Source organism: Rhinoraja longicauda, chromosome 18, assembly GCF_053455715.1.
Source record: "Rhinoraja longicauda isolate Sanriku21f chromosome 18, sRhiLon1.1, whole genome shotgun sequence".
NCBI lineage: Eukaryota > Metazoa > Chordata > Chondrichthyes > Rajiformes > Arhynchobatidae > Rhinoraja > Rhinoraja longicauda.
The window spans coordinates 29,162,710-29,184,790 of record NC_135970.1 but is presented as its reverse complement, the minus strand read 5'-3'; the positions used below and the strand labels follow the sequence as shown (position 1 = coordinate 29,184,790).

The following is a 22,081-nucleotide window of genomic DNA, read 5'->3' as shown; positions in this document are numbered from 1 at the left end:
TAAAGATCATGGCCCATTAAAATAGTAATTCAACCTGGAGATCAGTACAACAGCCCTTAAATTATAGTAATGTTGACATTTATTCAGGGTAAATGATTATGGTTCATCTATTTTCGATGTGGTCAGTTTTCCCCATAGGATATCCCAACTTTGCAATGTATCTGGGCTGCCCTGAACTGCAATGTACACGAGGATCAACTTTACAATTGCAACCCGGATCACAAAGCTGTAGGTATGGTGATTCTTCCATAAATATATTCCACTTTGTACATTGACTTTGGTTGAGAGACAAAATGTTCGAGCTCCTCCAATTTGGTGCAGTTCCTTGAACGCAAAATGTTGTCCAGAGTGTGGGTGAAGAGATCTATCTGAAGCAGATCATCTCTCGGTCTCCTTCCTCATGGAGTGTGCTCATGCTTCAATGTCCTTTGCCTTTTTGATGAGAATTTGTTTTAAGCTCCTTGAGCACCTTGTCTACTTCGGATTTGCTTTGGAGAACGTGCCACTGCGCTATTGGCCGCCTGGGGTTGGCCAGCATGTCAGACCAATGTCGTAACTGATTACCAGTGGCGCCGCAACCGAGAAAGAGTCTTCCAATGGCATTGTTCTTTGACATCTTATCGTGATCCCACACGGAGATCACCAGCTTCACTTTCTGTAAGAAGAGAAGGAAAAAAGTGATGGATAAAGTCCCGTTGAGATTAGTTTAGTTTAGTTTACTGGTGAACCTCACATCCTGGATTCTGGACTACCTCACCAACCGACCACAGTATGTGAGGACAAAGGACCTGGTCTCGGACAGGGTGGTCTGCAGCACTGGGGTTCCGCAGGGAACAGTGCTGGCGCCATTCTTGTTCATCCTGTACACTGCGGGGTTCAGGCACAGCTCCGCAGACTCCTATCTACAGAAGTTCTCTGACGACTCTGCCATCGTCGGCCTCATCACGGGCGACGAGAACAGGGCGTACAGAGAACCGATCAAGGAGTTTGTGGACTGGTGCCAGCGGAACTGCCTCCGGATCAACGCGGGGAAAACCAGGGAGATGGTGGTAGATTTCCGCAGGCGCAGCCAGGTCCCCTCCGACACCGGTGAACATCCAGGGAATGGACATCGAGAGGGTGGATTCTTATAAGTACCTGGGTGTCTACCTCAACAATAAACTGGACTGGACTGAAAACACTGATGCGCTATACAGAAAGGGCCAGAGCAGACTTTAGCTGCTAAGGAGACTCAGGTCCTTTGGAGTGCAGGGGGCACTACTAAGGACCTTCTACAACACGGTGGTTGCATCGGCCATTTTCTATGGAGTGGTCTGCTGGAGCAGCAGCATCTCAGCGGTGGAAGGGAAGAGATTCGACAAGCTGGTCAGGAAGGCCAGCTCTGTCCTGGGTTGCCCCCTCGACTCAGTGCAGGTGGTGGGAGAGAGGAGGATGATGGCAAAACTAACATCGCTGCTGGACAACGACTTCCAACCCTAAGCAGAACACTGTCACTGCACTGAGTAGCTCCTTCAGTGACAGATTGGTCGGGGTAAGAGAGTGGGGGTGGGGGGGAAGGGGGAAAGTGCGGGGCAGGGGAGAGTGGGGGTGGGGAAGAGGGGAGAATGGGAGGTGGGGGTGGGGGGAGGAGAGAGGGGGTGGGGTGAAAGGGGGGGTGGGGAGGAGAGAGTTGGGAAAGGTGGCGGGGGAGGAGAGAATGGGGGTGGGGGGAGAGTGGGGGTGGGGGTGGGGAGGAGGGCAGGGTGGGGGGAGGAGAGAGGGGTGCGGGCAGGGAGAGTGGGGGTGGGGAGGAGGGCAGGGTGGGGAGAAGGGAAGAGTGGGGTGGGGAGAAGGGAAGAGTGGGGTGGGGGAGAGTGGGGGTGGGGAGGTGGGAAGATTGGGGTTGGGGGGAGAGTGGGGTGCGGGGAGGGAGAGTGGGGGCAGGGGGAGAGTGGGGGTGGGGAGGTGGAAAGATTGGGGTTGGGGGGAGAGTGGGGTGCGGGGAGGGAGAGTGGGGGCAGGGGGAGTGGAGGGAGGTGGGGCGGTTGGGGGTGAGGGGAGGGGAGGGGGGAATAGGGGTGGGGAGGGGGAAATGGGGTGGAGGTAGGGCTGGGGGAGTGGGAGTACGGGGGAGGGGCAAGTGGGGGTGGGGGATAAGAGGGATTGAGTGGGTGGTTGAGGGTGCTACAATACAGGGGAAGCTTTGGGTCCAGGGCTCACTCACTCACACCCTTTCCCCTTCCCTGTCCCCCCTCTACGAGGAATGGGCCCAACGTGTCCACTTGGTCTAGTCTATATACTAAAACCCTCGATTATTTGTTTGTTTGTTCCTGAACTACAGCCAAAATGGTACACGATAGCGCAACAATTTTAGGCCCACCTTATTCACCGTCATCCCTTTGGTGCTAATGGAAGAAGTTTCATTGAAATCGGTGTTATATATTTTAATTTATTCACATTTTAAAGTTTAATTCTATCTCCTAGGGAGGGTAGGGGGAGGGTAGGGGGAGGGAGGGAGGGGGAGGAGGGATAAGGGGGGTTAAGGGGGGTGGAGTGGGCGGAGGGGAAGGGGAGGGGGATGGAGGGAGGGGAGAGGGGGAGGGGAGGGTGAGGGGAGGGGGGAGGGAAGGGGGGGAGGGGAGGAGTGAGGGGGAGGGAGGGAGGGGGAGGGGAAGAGGGAGGAGGGAGTGGGGGAGGAGAGGGTGCTGCACCAATGCAGGTTTGGGCCCAACGGGTCCATTTGGTCTAATATAAGAAAATAACTGCAGATGCTGGTACAAATCAATTTATTCACAAAATGCTGGAGTAACTCAGCAGGTCAGGCAGCATCTCGGGAGAGAAGGAATGGGTGACATTTCGGGTCGAGACGTCACCCATTCCTTCTCTCCCGAGATGCTGCCTGACCTGCTGAGTTACTCCAGCATTTTGTGAATAAGTCCACTTGGTCGAGTGGATATATACACTCATTATATATAAACTCATTATATATATACCCACACACATATATATATGTGCATGTGTGTGTGTGTGTATATATATATAATATATATGTATGTATATATATATATATATATATATATATATATATATATATATATATATATATATATATATATATATATATGTATATACTGTATATTTATAGTACTTTGTTTACCTATCTGTTGTGCTGCTACAAATTCTACAAATAAGAATTTAATTGTTCCGTTTCAGGACATGTGACAATAAAACATTCTTGACTTGACTCGGCTCTCATTTTACAATGTGATGCCCATGGTAATTTCTATTCATGGGATCAATCTTGTTCTTCCAAGTCATTTTGGATAACTATTTATTACCAGACAAGTGAAGACATCAATGTGAGGCAGACTGTGCTGAATTCCAACTGTGCCCACAGGAGTGAAACGTTGTGTCTAACTCGCAGTGGGACTTAATTTCTATTCCTATATTAGAGGCGCTAAATTATTCTGAGCACAGTTTCTCAAGTGAGACTGCATTCCTACTGCCAAAGAACCTCACTGAAGTGACAATCCTTTGTTAGTCCGAATACTGAGTGTCAGCGGGTGTTTGGATGGAAGGTCTGACAACTGCAATCACATGTGTTCTGATTTGGTGTCTGGACGTGAATATTTTCTGGTCAGATTTTTTGCAGAGTTGTTGTAGCAGGAACCCTCACATCCTACTGCAGTGACCAGGTAAGCAAGATGGCGCCGAAGCCAAGCGACTCTGTGTACTGGACCCAGAATTAAATTTGTGCACAACGGAGAGAGTTTAGAGATATAGTCAGAGAATTGAGTATAGAATGTGGGAGGGTCATGTTGCATTTGTACAAGACATTGGTGAGACCACATTTAGAATATTGTGTTCAGTTCTGGGCACCATGTTATGGGAAAGGGTTCAGAGAACATTAACAAGAATGTTGCCAGGACTAGAGGGTCTGAGCTGCAGGGAGAGGTTGTGTAGGCTGGGTCTCTATTCCTTGGAGCGCAGGAAGATGAGGGGGATCTTATAGAGGTGTATAAAATCATGAGAGGAATAGATCGGGTAGATGCACAGAATCGCTTGCCCAGAGTAGGGGAATTGAGGACCAGAAGACATAGGTTTAAGGTGAAGGGGAAAAGATTTAATAGGAATCTGAGGGGTAACTTTTTCACACAAAGGGTGGTGGGTGTATGGAACAAGCTGCCAAAGGAGGTAGTTGAGGCTGGAACTATCCCAACGTTTAAGAAACAGTTAGACAGGTACATGGATAGGACAGATTTGGAGGGATATGGACCAAGCGCAGGCAGGTGGGACTAATAAAGCTGGGACATGTTGGCCGCTGTGGGCACGTTGGGCCGAAGGGCGAAGGGCCTGTTTCCACACTGTATCACTCCATGACTCTCTAGGCAGCGTGGAAACAGGCCCTTCGGTCCACTGAGTCCACGCAGTCCTAGTTCTATCCTACACACTAGGGACAGTTTTACAGAAGCTGATTAACCAACAAACCTGCACATCTTTGGAACGTGGGAGGAAACCCGGAGAAAACCATGCAGTCACAGGGAGAATCTCAAACCCCACACACACACAGACAGACAGACAGCACCCGAGGTCACACACAGACAGACAGACAGCACCCGAGGTCACACACAGACAGACAGCACCCGAGGTCACACACAGACAGACAGCACCCGAGGTCACACACAGACAGCACCCGAGGTCACACACAGACAGCACCCGAGGTCACACACAGACAGACAGCACCCGAGGTCACACACAGACAGACAGCACCCGAGGTCACACACAGACAGACAGCACCCGAGGTCACACACAGACAGACAGCACCCGAGGTCACACACAGACAGACAGCACCCGAGGTCAGGATGGAACCCGGGTCTCGAGTGCCATAATGTTTAAATGTTTTGCATTTACTCCTCACCTGTATATCTTCAAAATTCACATCAAACGCAAAAGGCTCATTGAAATATGGATTCAGGGTGCTCTTTTTAATTGTTGTTGACTTCTTCTTAACTTTTTTATTATTGAGAATCAGGCGAATCTTCACATAGGGATCTGTAAGAAATACGAAGAATGTTTTCAGTTATTGACAGGAACCAAACTCCAGTCTCTTTGGGTGTATTCACCAGCAGTATGTGGTAAGTATTTGTTTTGAGACTTTGCAGATGCTGGCTGAATAAAATCAAAAGTCAAGAGTGTTTTGTTGTCACATATACCGAAACGGAACGATGTCATTCTTACGGGACCATCCACACGTCGTTGTTGTTGTTCGTCCTTCAGGTTCGAAGATGACCATGACTTCACTTTCAATCATTATTTCGACCGCTGATTGGGATCGCCGCCAGCCGGGGTCTGCTGGCCGAGGTTGAGGTCATGACTTGCGCTGACTTGGATTTAAGTGAGGGGGAGTTGCGCAGACCGTCGGCCTCACTCTCTCGTCCCGGCCTATCGGGTTCCAGCAGCAAGACATAGTCGGGACGGCTGGGGACAGGTCAGGATGCAGTGGATGGTCAGAAGTGTCGTACGTATCTCACTCTGCCCTGTTTGCGCTCCACGACGCTTTGCTGGGATCGTCTTTCTGCCCGTTGAACCTTCTGGTGGTTTCCTCCGCGCAATCCGCCGAACCCAGGCTTCACGTGCTAGGTAGACAAGCCCTAAGCCGCTGGAACCAACGACTTGCTGACTGCATTTGTAGCATGCACACAAGACAGTGGAGACATCGTGGGGGTGGGGGTAGTCCTGCGGCTGATCCCACAGCTTGGGGGGACGGTCGAGACCAGGGCGGTTCTCTCTGGGCGGTGGTCCGCTGTCCCACGGGCGGGGAGGGGAGCTCCGTCTGCCGGCTGCTGCTGCTCCTCAGGCCTCAGGTACGGGCCCCAGGCTGCCGGCTCCAGTCTCCCCGGGGCGCCGGCGAGGCTTCTGCCCCAGCCCGGGAGACCCGGCCTCCAGTCGCCTCCAACCCGGCCGTGCTGCCCCCGGGAGGCAAGGTCGCCCTGGCCCTGGCCCTGCCCGCCGACATTGTACGAGGAGTGGTGGCCGTGGCAGCGTGGCGGGGCAAAGGCGGCGGCCGCCGGAGACCCATGGTAAGATGGCGGCACCCACTCCATGGCCGTCTCCGCCGCCGACCCCTAACCGGACCGGACGCCCGCTTCCCTCTCCCTTCCACACGTTCAAAGGGAAGGTGATGGCTAGAGGCCTGCAGAAGCCTGGGACTCGCCTGGATCAGATGCCGCTCGTAGGACCCACAGCACAAGACTGGACTTTGAAACTTGCGCCAACATGAGGCACCTCTTGTGTGTGGTCTCACTGGGCTATTTCTGTACACTTTGCTAATCGGGGATTGTGCTTAGGTATGGCAATACTTTACTGGACTGTAGGCAAAGAAAATAATGTAATTGTGCATTTGCACATGTGATAATAAACCACCATTGACCATTGTACGTTGAGTGACATTCTCAATGAAATTCTCAGCACCGGAGGTCAGGATTGAACCCTGGTCTTGGGCGCTGTGAGGCAGCAGTTCTACCAGCTATGCTACTGTGCCACACACATTTCAAAACCTTTTTTAAAAACTCTTACCAGATGAACCTCCTTTATCCATTGGCTTCAGGTTCTTGGCTTCCAAAATGACCACGTGCAGCTTGTTAGACGTGGGGACATAGCGAAGCGAAAAGCAAATATCACCGAGATTCTCTTCCTAATAAGAAAACAAGAAAATATAAAGAAAGTCATAATGCAGCTCTGAAGAACCGGTCTGGCCACTTTTGCATGCATGGTTGCCCCATTACCAAAACGATGTGGACGAGGTGCAGGGGAGGTTTTAATGGAATGTGGCCTGGATTAGACGGTTTCAGCTACAGGCGGAGGTTGGGTAGACTTGGAATGTTTTCTCTGGAATGTTGGAGGTTGAGGGGACACCTGACAGAAGTATATAAAATTAAGAGAGGCATAGAGTGGGTAAACGGTCAGAGCCTTTTTGCAAGGGTGGAAATGTCAAACAATAGAGCACGTCGCTATAAGGTGAGAGGGGGAAAGTTTAAAGGAGATGTTGTGGCGCTACCTCAAGGTCAAGCCACTTACTGATCAAACCTCCGTCACCAGAACTGGAACGATCACATGACATGGAGTTGGAGATGAGAAGCTCAGCTCGAGCCCTCAAGTGAACAGACACGTGGTGCTCCTCTCAACAGCAACCAGCACCTAACCGTTCTCCTAAGCGCGCGTGTGTTCAAACACTGTTTCGTTAATAAAACCCATTTGATTCACAATGTTTGGTTTACTACAATGTATGGGGGACGTTTTTTATATGGAGGCCGGTGGGAGCCAGGAACACATTGCCAGGGGTGGTGGCGATCAAAGATACGATAGTGGTGTATCTGTTAAGAATCTGTCAATCGCCACTTTAAAAATACCCAATAACTTGGCCTCCACCACGTGAATTGAATGAATTCTGCAGATTCACCACCCTCTGGTTAAAGAAATCCCTCCTTATCCCCTTTCTAAAGGCACATCCTTTTATTCTGAGGCTTTGCCCTCCAGTCCTAGACACTCTCACTAGTGGAAACATCCTCTCCACATCCACTCTATGTAAGCCTTTCACTATTTAGTAAGTTTTAATGAGGTCCCCGCTCATCCTTCGAAACTCCAGTGAGTACAGGCCCGGTTCCTTGTTTCTATAATGATGGAGCAGGTTCAAACTGTGTAGGAAAATAACTGCAGATGCTGGTACAAATCGAAGGTATCACAAAATGCTGGAGTAACTCAGCAGGTTAGGCAGCATCTAGGAGAGAAGGAATGGGTGACATTTCGGGTCGAGACCCTTCTTCAAAGCCTCAGAATAAAAGGATGTGCCTTTAGAAAGGGGATAAGGAGGGATTTCTTTAACCAGAGGGTGGTGAATCTGCAGACTGATGAAGGGTCTCGACCCGAAACGTCACCCATTTCTTCTCTCCTAGATACTGCCTGATCTGCTGAGTTACTCCAGCATTTTGTGATACCTTCGAGCAGGTTCAAATGCTCATCATAGGTTAACCCAATCATCCTCGGGATCATTCTCGTAAACCTCCTCTGGACCCTCTCCAACACAAGCACATCCCTCCTCAGATAAGGGACCCAAAATTGCTCTCAATACTCCAAATGCGGTCTGATCACCAACTTATCTTGACAATGCATCTAAAGGTTATTTGAGGAATTTTCCATTTCAGAGAGTATTTGGAGTATCAGTGAAAAGTTTTGTTTTGCATGCCACCCAAACAGATCAGAAATACGATAAATAATACAATCAAATCGAACTCAAGTACAATAGGTAGAGCAAAGGGGAAGACACAGAGAGCAGAATATAGTTCTCAGCATTATAGCGAATCAGTTCCAGAGACAAAGTCCAATGTCTGTAATGGGGTATAGGTGAATCGGACAGTACCCTAGCTTATGGAAGAACCATTCAGAAGCATGATCGCAGAGGAGGAAGCTGTTCATGTCTGGTGGCGTGTGCTTCCAAACTTCTGTATCTTCTGTCGAATGGGTGCAGGATAAGAAGGAATGACTGGGGTTGGACAAGTCTTTGATTATATTGGCTGCTTTTCCGACACAGCATGGAGTATAGATGGAGTCAATGGTGTGGAGGCTGATCTGTGTGATGAACTGGGCTACTTCTGCAACTTTCTGCAATTTCTTGCAGAGCTGTTCCCAAACCAAGCTGTGATGCAACTCGACAGCATGCTTTCTATGGTGCATCTGCAGATGTTTGTCAACTTACTTCAGTCTCCTCAGGAAATAGAGGCGTGAGGGTGCCTCCTTAGCTCTTGCACCAATGTGGTATGTTCAAATGCAATCATTCCCAAAGAGTATTGGGGGTCTATTCCCATTAATTTTAAACAGAGATTCAAACTTCCAGCTATCTCAATACGTTCAACTGAACATAATATCTTCTTGCTTATTACTAAGCCTCACTGCCATTGTAACAACCCTAAGCGTTGTCTGTCCATCCCCTCCACAGATGCCGCCAGTCTGCTCAGTTACACCAGCACTTTGTGTTTTGCTTAAGATTCCAGCAATCTGCAATTCCTTGTCTCTCCATAATCAAGAAGGACTTGGATATTGTTCTTAAGACTAGGGGGATATGGAAACAAAGCTTGGACAGTGTACTGAATTTGGACAACCAACGCTGGAGCAGAGACGTACGCAAAGTGCTGGGGTAACTCAGCATCTCTGGAGTAAACAATGGGTGACGTTTTGGATCGGGGCACTTGTTCAGACTGACAAAGAACTGCAGATGCTGGTTTATACCAAAGATAGACACAAAGTGCTGGCATAACTAAACTTTATCTCCAAAGATGTTGTCTGACCCATTGCGTTACGCGAACACAAGGAATCTGCAGTTCCTTGTATCTATAATGATGGAGGAGGTTCAAAGGGGTAAATGGCTAACTCCTGCTCCAAGTTTCTATATTTCTGCACTTTGTTTTAGCTCTATTATCTCTCTAGAACTACGCTTATGAGTTATATGGTCAAATCCTCGGCTTCCTAAAGAATAGAAATATATAATGTGAGTTCCATGCTTCTTTTGAAACAGCAGTCTTCACATAAATTCAAAAGGCTGTCTCACACAATATGATCCATATACAAACAGGGAACAAAATGTCACACGTTGACGAGAGGTTGGAGCCATTTGCATTGATATTTTATGCATAAATTGTGTTGAGCATCCTTTAAAGTGTCCGTGCCTGTTTCATTTGGAACCTCCCTTGACAAATAGCATTCGGCTGAGGGTTCCCAGCTGCATTTCAAGCTGAAATGTGAATTTTTACTGGCACGTATTTCGCTTATGTGATAATGTTGCTTTTTTTAAATGAGTTGCCGCAAGATTTTGCAAATTATCACCCGTGTTTCCAGCTTCTAGTCCAGCAAGGAACAAACTGTGAACAAAGGTGACAAGAAAACTGAACTTTGGTGTTTTGGTTACTCAGCGGGTCAGGCAGCATCTCTGGAGAACAAGGATAGGTGACATTTTGGGTCAGGGCACAGTATCGTCAAACGCACATCATATGGTAACCCAATCTTCCCTGGGATCATTCTTGTAAATCTCCTTTGGACCCTCTCTGAAACCAGCACATCCCTCCTCAGATACGGGACCTAAAACTGCTCACAATATTCCAATTGTGGCCTCACCAACGCCTTATAAAGCCTTGGATTTGGGAATAGCTGCTTCAGGAAGAAGTAGTTTCCCAAATATACTTGACAATCTTCCCACTCTCAGGTCCAGAGTAACACAAAGTTATCAAGGATTAAAACTTTCAGAAAGCCAACGTTTTATTCAAAACTAAAAGAAGCAACTAGTAATGTCTGACCCGGTGAGTTTTCTAGGCACTTTGTGGAAGTTCATAAGTTATAGGAGCAGAGTTAGGCCATTCAGCCCATCGAGTCTACTCCACCATTTAATCATGGCTGAAATATCTTTCGCTCTGAATCCCATTCTCCTGCCTTCTCCCCATAGCCTTTGACACCCATACTAATCAAGAAAGGGACTTGTTTCTGAGCTGTATGACTCCATGGCTTCAGCTAATACCCAATATTAGACTGTTGACAGCCACCATATCCTTCCTCAGATATGGAGCCCAAAGAAAACACAGTGGATCAGGCAGCATCCCTGGAGAACATGGATAGGTGATGTTTTGGGTCATGACCCTTCTTTAGACTAAACACACCTTCTGTTATATTTTCGATCGGCAGCCTCTATAATTTTGATTTAAACATCTGCCTAGGTCTTTGCTGATAAAACCTTATTATCCTATCACCAACTAGGGAGCGGTCCTGAGCTACCATCTACCTCTTTGGAGACCCTGGGACTATGTTTTAATCGGACATATTCCCTTTATCTTTAGACTTTAGAGATATTGAGCAGAAACAGCCTCTTCGGCACACCGAATCCACATCGACCAGCAATCCACCCGTACATTAGCACTATGCTACCCAATAAGCTTAATTTACGATTATTTTACCGAAACCAATTAACCTACAAACCTGCACATCCCTGGAATGTGGGAGGAAATCGGAGCACTGGGAGCAAACTGACGTGGTCACGGGGAGAACGTACAAACTCTGTACAGACAGCACCCTTAGTCAGAATCGAACCCAGGTCTCTGGCGTTGTTAGGCAGCAACTTTACTGCTGTGCCATATTAGTCTAGTTCAGTTCAGAGATACAGTGTGGAAAAAGGCCCTTTGGTTCACCAAGTCCGCGCCGACCAGTGATCCCCATACACTAGAACTATCCTACACGCTAGGGACAATTTACAATTTACAGAAGCCAAGTACTTACAAACCTGTAACGCCTGGAGTGTGGGAGGAAACCGGAGCTCCTGGAGAAAACCCACACCACGGTGCCGCCCCCATCCTGTATCTGTACACTGTGGACGGCTCGATTGTAATCAAGTATAGTCTTTCCGCTGACTGGATAGCACGCAACGAACAAGCTTTTCACTGCACCTCGGTAAACTAAACTAAACTGAACTTACCTCATCCTTCAGAGCTTTGGTTAACTCGTGCCATTCCTCCATGGCATGATTGAGGTTGACAGTTTGTAGCGGGATTCTCACTTCACCAATTATATCATGTTTGGAAAATCGGTTGAAGTCAAACACTTTCATCACCACGGTTTTTTCCGATATCTCATCTTGGCTGGCCTGGGGTGAGGGATAGGCAACAACTGAGTGAATTAGAAAACATTGGAACAGCTCATTGTAATTTTCAATGCTACCTACTAGCTCGGGTCTGGCTGTATGCTATTTCCAAGAGAGAGGGAGAAGATAAAACAACATCGTACAGGAACCGGCCCATGGGCCCACAGGGTGTCTTTCAAGCATGGTGCCAAGACCAACTCCTATCTGCCTGCACATGATCCACATCCATCCATTATCTGCATATCCTTGTGTTTATCCAAAAGTCTCAAACACCTCTATTATATCTGCCTTCATCGCATTCCCTGGCACCCACCACCTTCTGTGTAAACAAAAACTGATTCCCTTATCCTTGGTAAAAGACATTGTGCATTCACCCTATTTATTCCCCTTATGATTTTATACACCTTTATATGATCACCCTTCAGCCTCGTGCGTGCCAAGGAATGAAAACCTCTCCCTATTCAACCTCTCCCTGCATCAGGCCCCTCAATATCTTGGCAAATGATCATTCCTTTAAAAATAAATGTAAGAAGTACCTTGAATGCGAATTGCTCTTTAAACAATGGATTCAGTGTTTTTCGAAACACCTTAGTTTCAAATCTCTGTGTTGAATTTGGGAAAAGATACACAGTGACGTAAGGATCAGATGACCCTCCAAAGTCCATCGCCTTTAATTCCGCTGCCTGTATCACTCCAACAGTAAGCTGCAAGGTATCAGAGGCAGAGCATTGTACCTTAGGTGCATAGTGAGTGTTCATTATTCAACCAAAATTACTGCTTCAAGACATATGGCTAAAAATTACACTTGAATCTTGTCTCTTAAATGTACTTCCAAGTCAGAGGTCTCTGAATCCTGATAAGCAGGAATCCTGACTAACTATACTTTTAACCCAAAGACAGACACCAAGTGCTGGAGAAACTCAGCGAGTCAGGCAGCATAATCCAGCATCTGCAGTTCATTGTTTGTACAGTTTTAACCCATCATTTTCAAAAAGTTAAGACTGCTTCAAGTCCACAATAATGGACACATGAAATCAACCACGGGAATTATATACCTACCTTTTCATTCTTCGCATCATAGTACAAGGAGGATTGCAATTTTCCATAATTTTCTACCGTTCCATCCAAATCATCCAAATCTGGTTGCACCTTTTAAACACAATAGCAAAACATTAAATCTTTCCATCTTGACTAAAGATAGAATGTGTAAATTAGTTGTGCTAATAGCAACCTGCAGAAAGGATTGTGGAGAATTAGTAAATCCCTTCTTGTCTCATAGTCATAGAGTCATACAGCGTGGAAACAGGCTCTTCGGCTCAACTTGCCCATACCGACCGACATGCCCGAACTACACTAGTCCCACCTGCCTGCGATATTCCTCTAAACTTACCCAATCCATGTATTTGTAAAAATGTTTTGTTAAATGTTGTGATACAACATTCTTACACAGAGGGTGGTAGGTGTACAGAACAAGCCTCAACTACCGCCTCATCTAAGGAGAAAAAATGCAAAGTCTGCAATGAGGTAGGTTGGAAGATTGAGACTACACCTAACGTATGGAAGGTCTGTTCCTTAGTCTGACAGCAGAGAGGAAGAAGCTGTTCCTAAATCTGCTGGTACATCTTTTCAAATTTTTGTATCTTCTGCCGATGGGAGAGGGGAGAAAAGGGAATGAACTATTGTAAAAGGCCCTTGAAATTTAACATTAAGTTAAACATTAATTTAACATCGCTTGTTAAAGTAACAATATAGATGCCAGTTAAGTTACGGTTGATTGACTTTGTTTTGAACTTTTCAGCAAAATGGTGGCACAACAGCCGAGTTGCTGCTTTACAACGCCAGAGACCTGGGTTCGATCCTGACTACGGGTGCTGTCTGTATGGAGTTTGTACGTTCTCTTCGTGATGTGCATGGGTTTTCTCCAGGTGCTCCAGTTTCCTCCCACAGTCTAAATATGTACAGGTTTGTAGGCCAATTGGCTTTGGTAAATTTGTAAATTGTCCCGAGTGTGTGTAGGATAGTGTTCGAGTGCGGGCTGGCGTGGACTCGGTGGACTGAAGGGCCTGTTTCTGCACTGTATCTCGAAACTACACTTAACTAGTTCAGATTAAAATTTAAAAGCTGATTAGCCTATTCCTGTAGAGTCAGATACTAGAAGGATTGAGCCGTGCCTGACTGGATGCGTGACATGGAAAGGTGGTAAGAGGTGGCAGGGAAGAATAGGGAGGAATTAATTCTCCTTGTAATGAGTCCGTTTTATAAATCACTGTAGTGAACATGCAAACGATTTGTGTTTTCAATGAATGAACATTGTGCTCTCCCTGTACATCTCTTTAGCAACTTTTGGGTTAATTAATCGTATAGTGGAATTCAAAAGAGACTGAGTTTAGAACATGCTGCTCTGTTTCATACAGTGGATAAACAAGTTTAGGTGTACTTTATCTCAATCTTCCTCTTCTATCCAAATGTCTACTATCCAAATGCCAAATGAAAATACCAGCCCATCTCCAAGAATTGGCTTCTCCTAACATACTTTCTAGGCATCAACCCTTCCAGAATTAGCTTGTCCAAATCTTATTCTGCACCGTATGATTCACCGACCATTCCTATACTCATTCACCGAAATTGACTCTAAACACATGCAATTTTCCATTGGACACACAAGGAACTGCAGATGCTCATTTGCAAAATAAGGCACAAAGTGCTGGAGTAACTCAGTGGACCAGGCAGCGTCCCTGGAGAACATGGATGGGTGATGTTTGGTGTCGGGACCCTTCTTCAGACTGATTGAAAAGGGATGAGGCAATGTTAGGGGGCTATAGTCAGGATGATAAATGTTACTAGCCATAAAGAACTAGGCGCAAGAAACGTCATCTATCCATATCCTCCAGGGATGCTGCCTGACTTGCTGGTTTACTCCAGCACATAGTCATAGAGACATAGTGTCATACAGCGTGGAAACAGGCCCTACGGCCCAACTTTCCCATGCCAACATGTCCCATCTACATTAGTCCCACCTGCCTGCATTGGGTCCATATCCCTCTAAACCTATCCTATCCATGTAACTCAGCAGGACAGGCAGCATCTCAGGAGAAAAAGGATGGGTGACGTTTTGGGTCGAGTCCAGAGATGCTGCTGACTGATTGAGTTACTCCAGCACTTTGTGTCTATCTTCGGTATACACCATCATCTGCAGTTCCTTTCTACACTATTCTATCCATGTACCTGTCCAAATGTTTTTTTAAATATTGTGGTAGTAAACTTTGTGTCTTTTTTTCCAATTTTAAATTATTGTGTATGTGCTTAATCTGTTTAAGGCCTTGCCCCTCTATTTTGACTGCTTACACAGATCAGTGCTGTAATGAATTTTTCAACGCTTATGTTAAATTAATGTAATATAGAGCGTAGAACAGGAACAGGCCCTTCAGCCCACAGTGTCTGTGCCAACCATAATGACTAGATAAACTCATCTCCTCTGCCTGAACATGATCCTTATCACTCCATTTCCTGTATATTACTGGTATAACTGCAGACTTGTCACGCAAAGATGAAATGACAAAATATTTTTGCAATGTTAAGAATCATTCATGGAGCACAGTGGTGCAGCTGGTAGAGCTGCTGCCTCACAGCGTTAGGAACCCAGGTTTGATCCCGACCTCAGATGTTTTCTGTGTGTGGGGTTTGCACGTTCTCCCTGTCATCGCATAGGTTTCCCCTGGGGGCTCTGGTTTCCTCCCACATTCCAAAGACAAGCGGGCATGTATAGACAATAGACAACAGACAATAGGTGCAGGAGTAGGCCATTCAGCCCCTCCAGCCAGCACCACCATTCAATGTGATCATAGCTGATCATTCTCAATCAGTACCCCGTTCCTGCCTTCTCCCCATACCTCCTGACTCCGCTATCTTTAAGAGCTCTATCTAGTTCTCTCTTGAATGCATTCAGAGACTTGGCCTCCACTGCCTTCTGAGGCAGTGAATTCCACAGATTTACAATTCTCTGACTGAAAAAGTTTTTCCTCATCTCCGTTCTAAATGGCCTACCCCTTATTCTTAAACTGTGGCCCCTGGTTCTGGACTCCCCCAACATTGGGAACATGTTTCCTGCCTCTAACGTGTCCAACCCCTTAATAATCTTATATGTTTCGAAAAGATCTCCTCTCATCCTTCTAAATTCCAGTGTATACAAGCCTAGCCGCTTCAATCTTTCAGCATACGACAGTCCCGCCATTCCGGGAATTAACCTAGTAAGCCTACGCTGTACGTTAATCATCCTCTGTAAATTGCCCCTAGTGTGTAGTGTGTGAATGAGAAAGTGGGATAACATAGAACTAGTGTGAACGGGTAATTGTTGGTCGGCGTGGACTCGGTGGGCCGAAGGGCCTGATTCTATGATGTATCTTTCAATCAACCAATCAATTTCTCTATCTCTAAACTCATTTGAGATTGAGAGTCATAGTGTCAGGCAGCATGGAAACAAGCCCTTCGGATCAACTTGTCCATGCCGACCAAGATGCCTAATCTATGCCAATTCCACCTGCCTACCTTTGGCCCACATCCTTCTAAACCTTTCCCATCCATTGGACTTGTGTAGACTACCTCCTCCAGCAGCTCGTTCCATATACCCACCACCCTATGATGAAAAAGTTGCCCCTCAGAGTCCTATTAAATCTTTCCCCTTTGTATGTTTGATTCACGAAAATGAACCTTTCTAAAGGTTGTTACAGTGGAGTTGCTACATAAAGAGTAGAGTTATAGGATAAGAACGCACTTTGTTATGGAACACCCACCAGATTCGTGGTGATGGAGCCATTCAGATTTTCCAGGTTAAGTTGCTCCTTCTTTTTCTTTTTCCTCTTCTTCTTGCAACAACATTTCACGCAGATACAGATGACACAGATGAGGACAATGAGACCGGCACCGGCACCGATGGCAATCAAGGCCCATCTTGGTACTGGGTAAGAAATAAGAGAAGATAACGATCAATGAATTGTGAGGTGAAAATGAAAGCAGGCAAAGCCGACATGAAGATATTTGAAACAAATCCTCACAGACGCTGGTTTACACAGAAAGACACAAAAGTGCTGGAGCAACTCAGCGGGTCAGGCAGCATCTCTGGAGAACATGGAGAGGTGACGTTTCAGGTCAGTACCTTCCAAAATGAACCAATCGACTTCAATCAGATACGACAAAACCCCAACATTAACCAAATTAAATCTTTGGAATCTAACTTCTAATTCCAATCCAAGAACTCATTAAAAGTCAACATTAATTTCACAATAATCCCAAACCTGGTGCCAAAAAACAGGGTCTCGACCCAAAACATCGTCTAACGATGCTCACCAGTGATCCGGCCTAACCCGCTAAGTTACCCCAGTGACTATCTTTGTGAACCAGCATCTGCAATTATAGACAATAGACAATAGGTGCAGGAGTAGGCCATTTGGCCCTTCGAGCCAGCACCGCCATTCAATGTGATCATGGCTGATCATCAGTTCTTTGTGTCTACCCTAAAAGCAGTCCTGCCTTTACTCCAGTTGCGATTCCAATCTTCTGAAGACGGAACCTGACCTGAAATGTCACCTGTTAGGGCGACACAGTGGCGTAGCAGTGGAGATGCTGCCTAACAGCACCACGGACTGCACTCGATCCTGACCTCGGGTGCTGTTTGTACGGAGTTTGTACGTTCTCCCTGTGACGGCTTGGGTTTTCACCAGGTGGTCCGGTTTCCACCCACATTCCAAAGATGTGCAGGTTTGGAGGCTAATTGGCTTCAGTAAGATTGTCCCTCGTGTGTCGGATATAACTAGTGTAAGGGGTAATCGCTGGTCGGCACGGACTCGGAGGGCCAAAGGGCCTGTTTCCGCACTGCATCTCTAAAATCTGAAAAACGAACAAAAAAATTGACCATTCCCTCCACAGATGCTGCTGGACCCACTGAGTCTGGCATCATCTGTGGCGTACACACAAGGAACTGCAGATGCTCTTTTTTTTCCCTCTCCCCTTCCCCATCCCTGGGCACTCTTCCCTGTTCCCCACCCAGGTGTGCACCCATTTGCCCAACATTCCTGCCCTCATTTCCCCATTCCCCAAGTCCCCTTCACGCATACCCTCCCTCTGGTTTCACATCTCACTCCCCTTCTCTCCTCACCTGACTCCCTTTTGTGTCCTTGTCATCTCCAGCCATTGTCCAACCATCTGCCAATCAAGCCTGCTTTCACCTGTATCTACCTATCACTTTCAGGCTTTGTCACTCTGCCCCCACCACTCTTTTCCAGCTTCCCCCCCCCCCCCACTACAATCAGCCTAAAGAAGGGTCTCAAACTCTGGAAATTGTCCCAAGTGTACTGTGTATAGCGAGTGGACAAGAAATTTAGATAATAAAGAGCCAGATAATAAAGAGCCATCTTATTGAAACATATAAGATAATTAGGGGATTGGACACATTAGAGGCAGGAAACATGTTCCCAATGTTGGAGGAGTCCAGAACAAGGGGCCACAGTTTAAGAATAAGGGGTAGGCCATTTAGAACGGAGATGAGGAAGAACTTTTTCAGTCAGAGAGTGGTGAAGGTGTGGAATTCTCTGCCTCAGAAGGCAGTGGAGGCCAGTTCGGTGGATGCTTTCAAGAGAGAGCTGGATAGAGCTCTTAAGGATAGCGGAGTGAGGGGGTATGGGGAGAAGGCAGGAACGGGGTACTGATAGAATCATAGGGTCACACAGCACGAAGACAGGCCCTTCGGCCCAACTCATCCACGCCGACCAAGATGCCTCATCCAAGCCAGTCCCATTTGCGAAGGCAGATTCGGCTGGGGCATTTAAGAGGCTTTTAGATAGGCTTTTAGATAGGCACGTGGATATACAGGGAATGGAGGGTTATGGATCACGTGCAGGCAGACTAGGTTTGTTTTAACTTGGCATCATGTTGGGACATGCACGGACATTGTGGGCCGAAGGGCCTGTTCACTTGCTGTACTGTTCAATGTTCTATGTTCTAAAATACATGCACCATTTGACTCCCCCTGTTGCAACGTCGAATAGTAATTAACAACAAAGCTGGCACCTACATTTTCCCCACTCTTAACTAGTTCCGCGGGCTGTATTCAAGAACTCCCAGGACATTGTTAATCAAGTCGAGAAATTGCTAATTATTTGTGCAAATTGAATTAATTGCACACAAGAGCCAAAGCGAACTGATTGAGGGTATATTTTTCAGAACCATTTCCCTTTGAATTTCGTTTAATATTGCTTATCGGATGGAATCATTCTAGTTTACATTTACTAAGCATTTTTGCTCCTGACTTCAGCAGCACTTTCTGACTCATTGTTGTGATCGTTGCTTTGTGCAGTAATTGCCTAGCCTGGGACATCTTCGTGACTTTGTTATACACAAATCTATTTTGATAAAACTCCTGCGGGAGATACTATTGTTTAAAAACTTGATCAATATTGCTGACCGATACCCTGAGGTACAATGAGGGGGCACAAAGTGTCAAAGAGTCAGGCAGCATCTCTGGAGAACATGGCTAAGTGACGCTTTGGGTCAGGACTGAAGGGTCTCGACCCAAAGGGGTGGCACAGTGGCGCAAAGGTAGAGTTGCTGCCTTCCAGCTCCAGAAAACCGGGTTCGACCCGAACCTTGGGTGCTGCCTGTATGGAGTTTGCACGTTCTGCCTGAGACTGCGTGGGTTTTCTCCGGGTGCTCTGGTTTCCTCCCACACTCCAAAGACGTACAGGTTTGTGGGTTAATTGGCTTTGGTAAGATTGTAAAATTATCCTTAGTGTGTAGGACGCGGGTGGGCCGACGGCCCTCAGGTGGGCCGACGGCCCTCAGGTGGGCCGACGGCCCTCAGGTGGGCCGAAGGGCCTGATCATGCACTGGATCTCTGGAGTCTAAAGTCACCTTTCTGTGTTCTCCAGAGATGCTGCCTGTCCTGCTGAGTTACTCAAGCACTTTACGTCCTTTTTGTGTATTAACCAGCATCTGCAGATCCTTGTTTCTATCAATTGTAGAGGAGTAATACAATTAAGAGAGATCCACAAGGAACTGTAGATGGTGGTATTTTGAGCAAAACTCATAGTGCTGGAGTAACTCAGCGGGTAATTAACTGGCCTAATTCAATTTCTCAACTATTGAGTTGAATCTCAACCAACCTTGGCATCCCTATGTGTTCCTTTGTACATGATGCGGCAAACATCAGGTGTATAAACACAACCCTTCTCTCCTTATTTCACAGTCATTTGTCTTTTCATCTCTGGCCTTTGTCCATCCATCTGCCCACAAATCCATCTCACCTGTACCCACCTATCACTTGCTTGACTTTGTCCCGCCCCCACTTCTCTTCCAACTTTCTCCCCTACTACAACCAGTTTGAAGAAGGGTCCCAACCCAAAACATCGCCTATCCATCTCCTCCACAGTTGCTGCCTGACCCACTTTAAGCCATTTTTCATTATTATTTGTTGATTTAGCTAGAGCATTTTATAAAATACTAGACCAAGTGGACCCGTTGGGCCCAAACCTCTCCTGCATTGGTGCAGCATCCTGTCCTCCCCCCCGCCCTCTCTCCTCAACCCCCCTCTCCCTTCTCCCCCACTTCCCCCTCCCTCCCTCCTCCCCTCTCCCTCCCCTTCTTTTAAACTTTAAAATGTGAATAACTTTAAAAATATAACACCGATTTCAATAAAACGACTTGCATTATCACTAAAGTGACAATGGTGAGTAAGGTGGGCCTAAAATTGTCACGCTATCGTGTACCGTTTTGGCTGAAGTTCAGTCACAAACAAGCTAACAAACAAGAGATATAGATTTCCAAATACTTCATTTATTTATCTTCTTTCCTCTTGCTTTCTGACCGGGAAAACACACATCAACCTCCCCACCATCAAAGGGAAATATGGGAGTCACTGGCTCAAAAAGCACCCAGCGTGATCAGAGACCCACACCACCCTGGCCACACTTTCATTACACTCCTGCCATCGGGAAGAAGATACAGGAGCCTGAAAACTGTAATGTCCACGTCAAAGGCAGCTTCATCCCAACAATCACCAGGCTCTTGGACACCGCGTAATACTAACCTCAACTATGAACTATGGACTGTGTGTGTGTGTGTGTGTGTGTGTGTGTGTGTGTGTGTGTGTGTGTGTGTGTGTGTGTGTGTGTGTGTGTGTGTGTGTGTGTGTGTGTGTGTGTGTGTGTGCGCTCGCGTGTTTGCATGCGTGTGGGAGTGCGCGTGCGCGCGTGCATCCGGGTGTCTGTGTGTTCTATATTCTATGTTCTATGCTAATATCTGTCGACATGTTTCTGATAGACACAAGGTGCTGGAGTAACTCAGCGGGTCAGGCAGCATCTCTGGTGAAAAAGGATGGGTGATGTTTCGTGTCAGGACCCTTCGTCAGACTGACCAATTGTTCAATAGTTTGGTCGTGCTTTATTTGTCACATATGCAACTGCACAGTGACATAAGTATAAGAAAATAACTGCAGATGCTGGTACAAATCGATTTATTCACAAAATGCTGGAGTAACTCAGCAGGTCAGGCAGCATCTCGGGAGAGAAGGAATGGGTGACGTTTCGGGTCGAGACCCTTCTTCAGACCTCATTGATTTGTTCTCGATATTGTTCACATTTTAAAAATGTATATACTTACATGGAATTTTATTAATTATGTTGTCAATGAAGTTCCCACTTGTAGTTGTGGCGATTTGGGTTGTATTAGTTGGATGAACAGTGACATCTGGTACGTTAGTCGTGATGTTATTGGCTGCACTCATTTTCTCCTGTTCTGATATCAGATTTAAAGCAATAACCTACAAGGAAGAAGAAAACCTCTTCAGTATTTATAAATAGAACAAAATAAATGAATAAATTAATGAATAAATTAAATATAAAACTAGTGTGAGTGGGTGATCGATACTCAGTATGGACTCGAAGGGCCCACGGGCCAGTTTCCATGCTGTATCTCTAAAAATATTTAGATCTGTTTGCAAGACAGCATTGGAGAAATCATTCTATTTGCTAATCCTCAGCGTACAAACATGTAATGCAAAAACAGAAAGAAGAGATATTCTTTGTTTGAACAAAAAGAAACGACTGTGTCGTATGAGACAGCACAGGTGACGCAGCAGGTAGAGCCGTTGCTTCACAGCGCCAGAGACCCAGGTTCGATCCTGACTTTAGGTGCTGTCTGTTTGGAGTTTGCATGTTCCCTGTGACCGCGTGGGTTTTCTCCGGATGCTCCAGTTTCCTCCCGCATTCCAAAGACCAGGGTGAGGTTGGACAGACTTGGATTGTTTTTTCTGGAATGTCGGAGGTTGCAGGGATAACCAGACGGAAGTGTATAAAATTATGAAAGGCATAGAATAAACTCCTAGCAGGCCCAACCTCTCCCTTTGGCTCAGGTCCCTCGAGCCCTGGCAACATCCTCATG

At 46.6% G+C, this 22,081-nt stretch overlaps 1 protein-coding gene across 1 annotated transcript; it reads right to left on the bottom strand.

Annotated features, from left to right (window-relative positions):
* Positions 1 to 355: 355 nt before the first annotated feature.
* syt8 (synaptotagmin VIII) lies at positions 356 to 21,425 on the bottom strand. Its single transcript, XM_078414822.1, has 8 exons — positions 21,302 to 21,425; positions 16,444 to 16,607; positions 12,713 to 12,802; positions 12,190 to 12,357; positions 11,489 to 11,656; positions 6,556 to 6,673; positions 4,898 to 5,031; positions 356 to 655 (listed from the first exon to the last, which is right to left on the bottom strand). Exons 1-8 carry the CDS (start codon positions 21,423 to 21,425, stop codon positions 419 to 421), a joined length of 1,203 nt encoding a protein of 400 aa, XP_078270948.1. The 3' UTR covers positions 356 to 418.
* Positions 21,426 to 22,081: the final 656 nt, after the last annotated feature.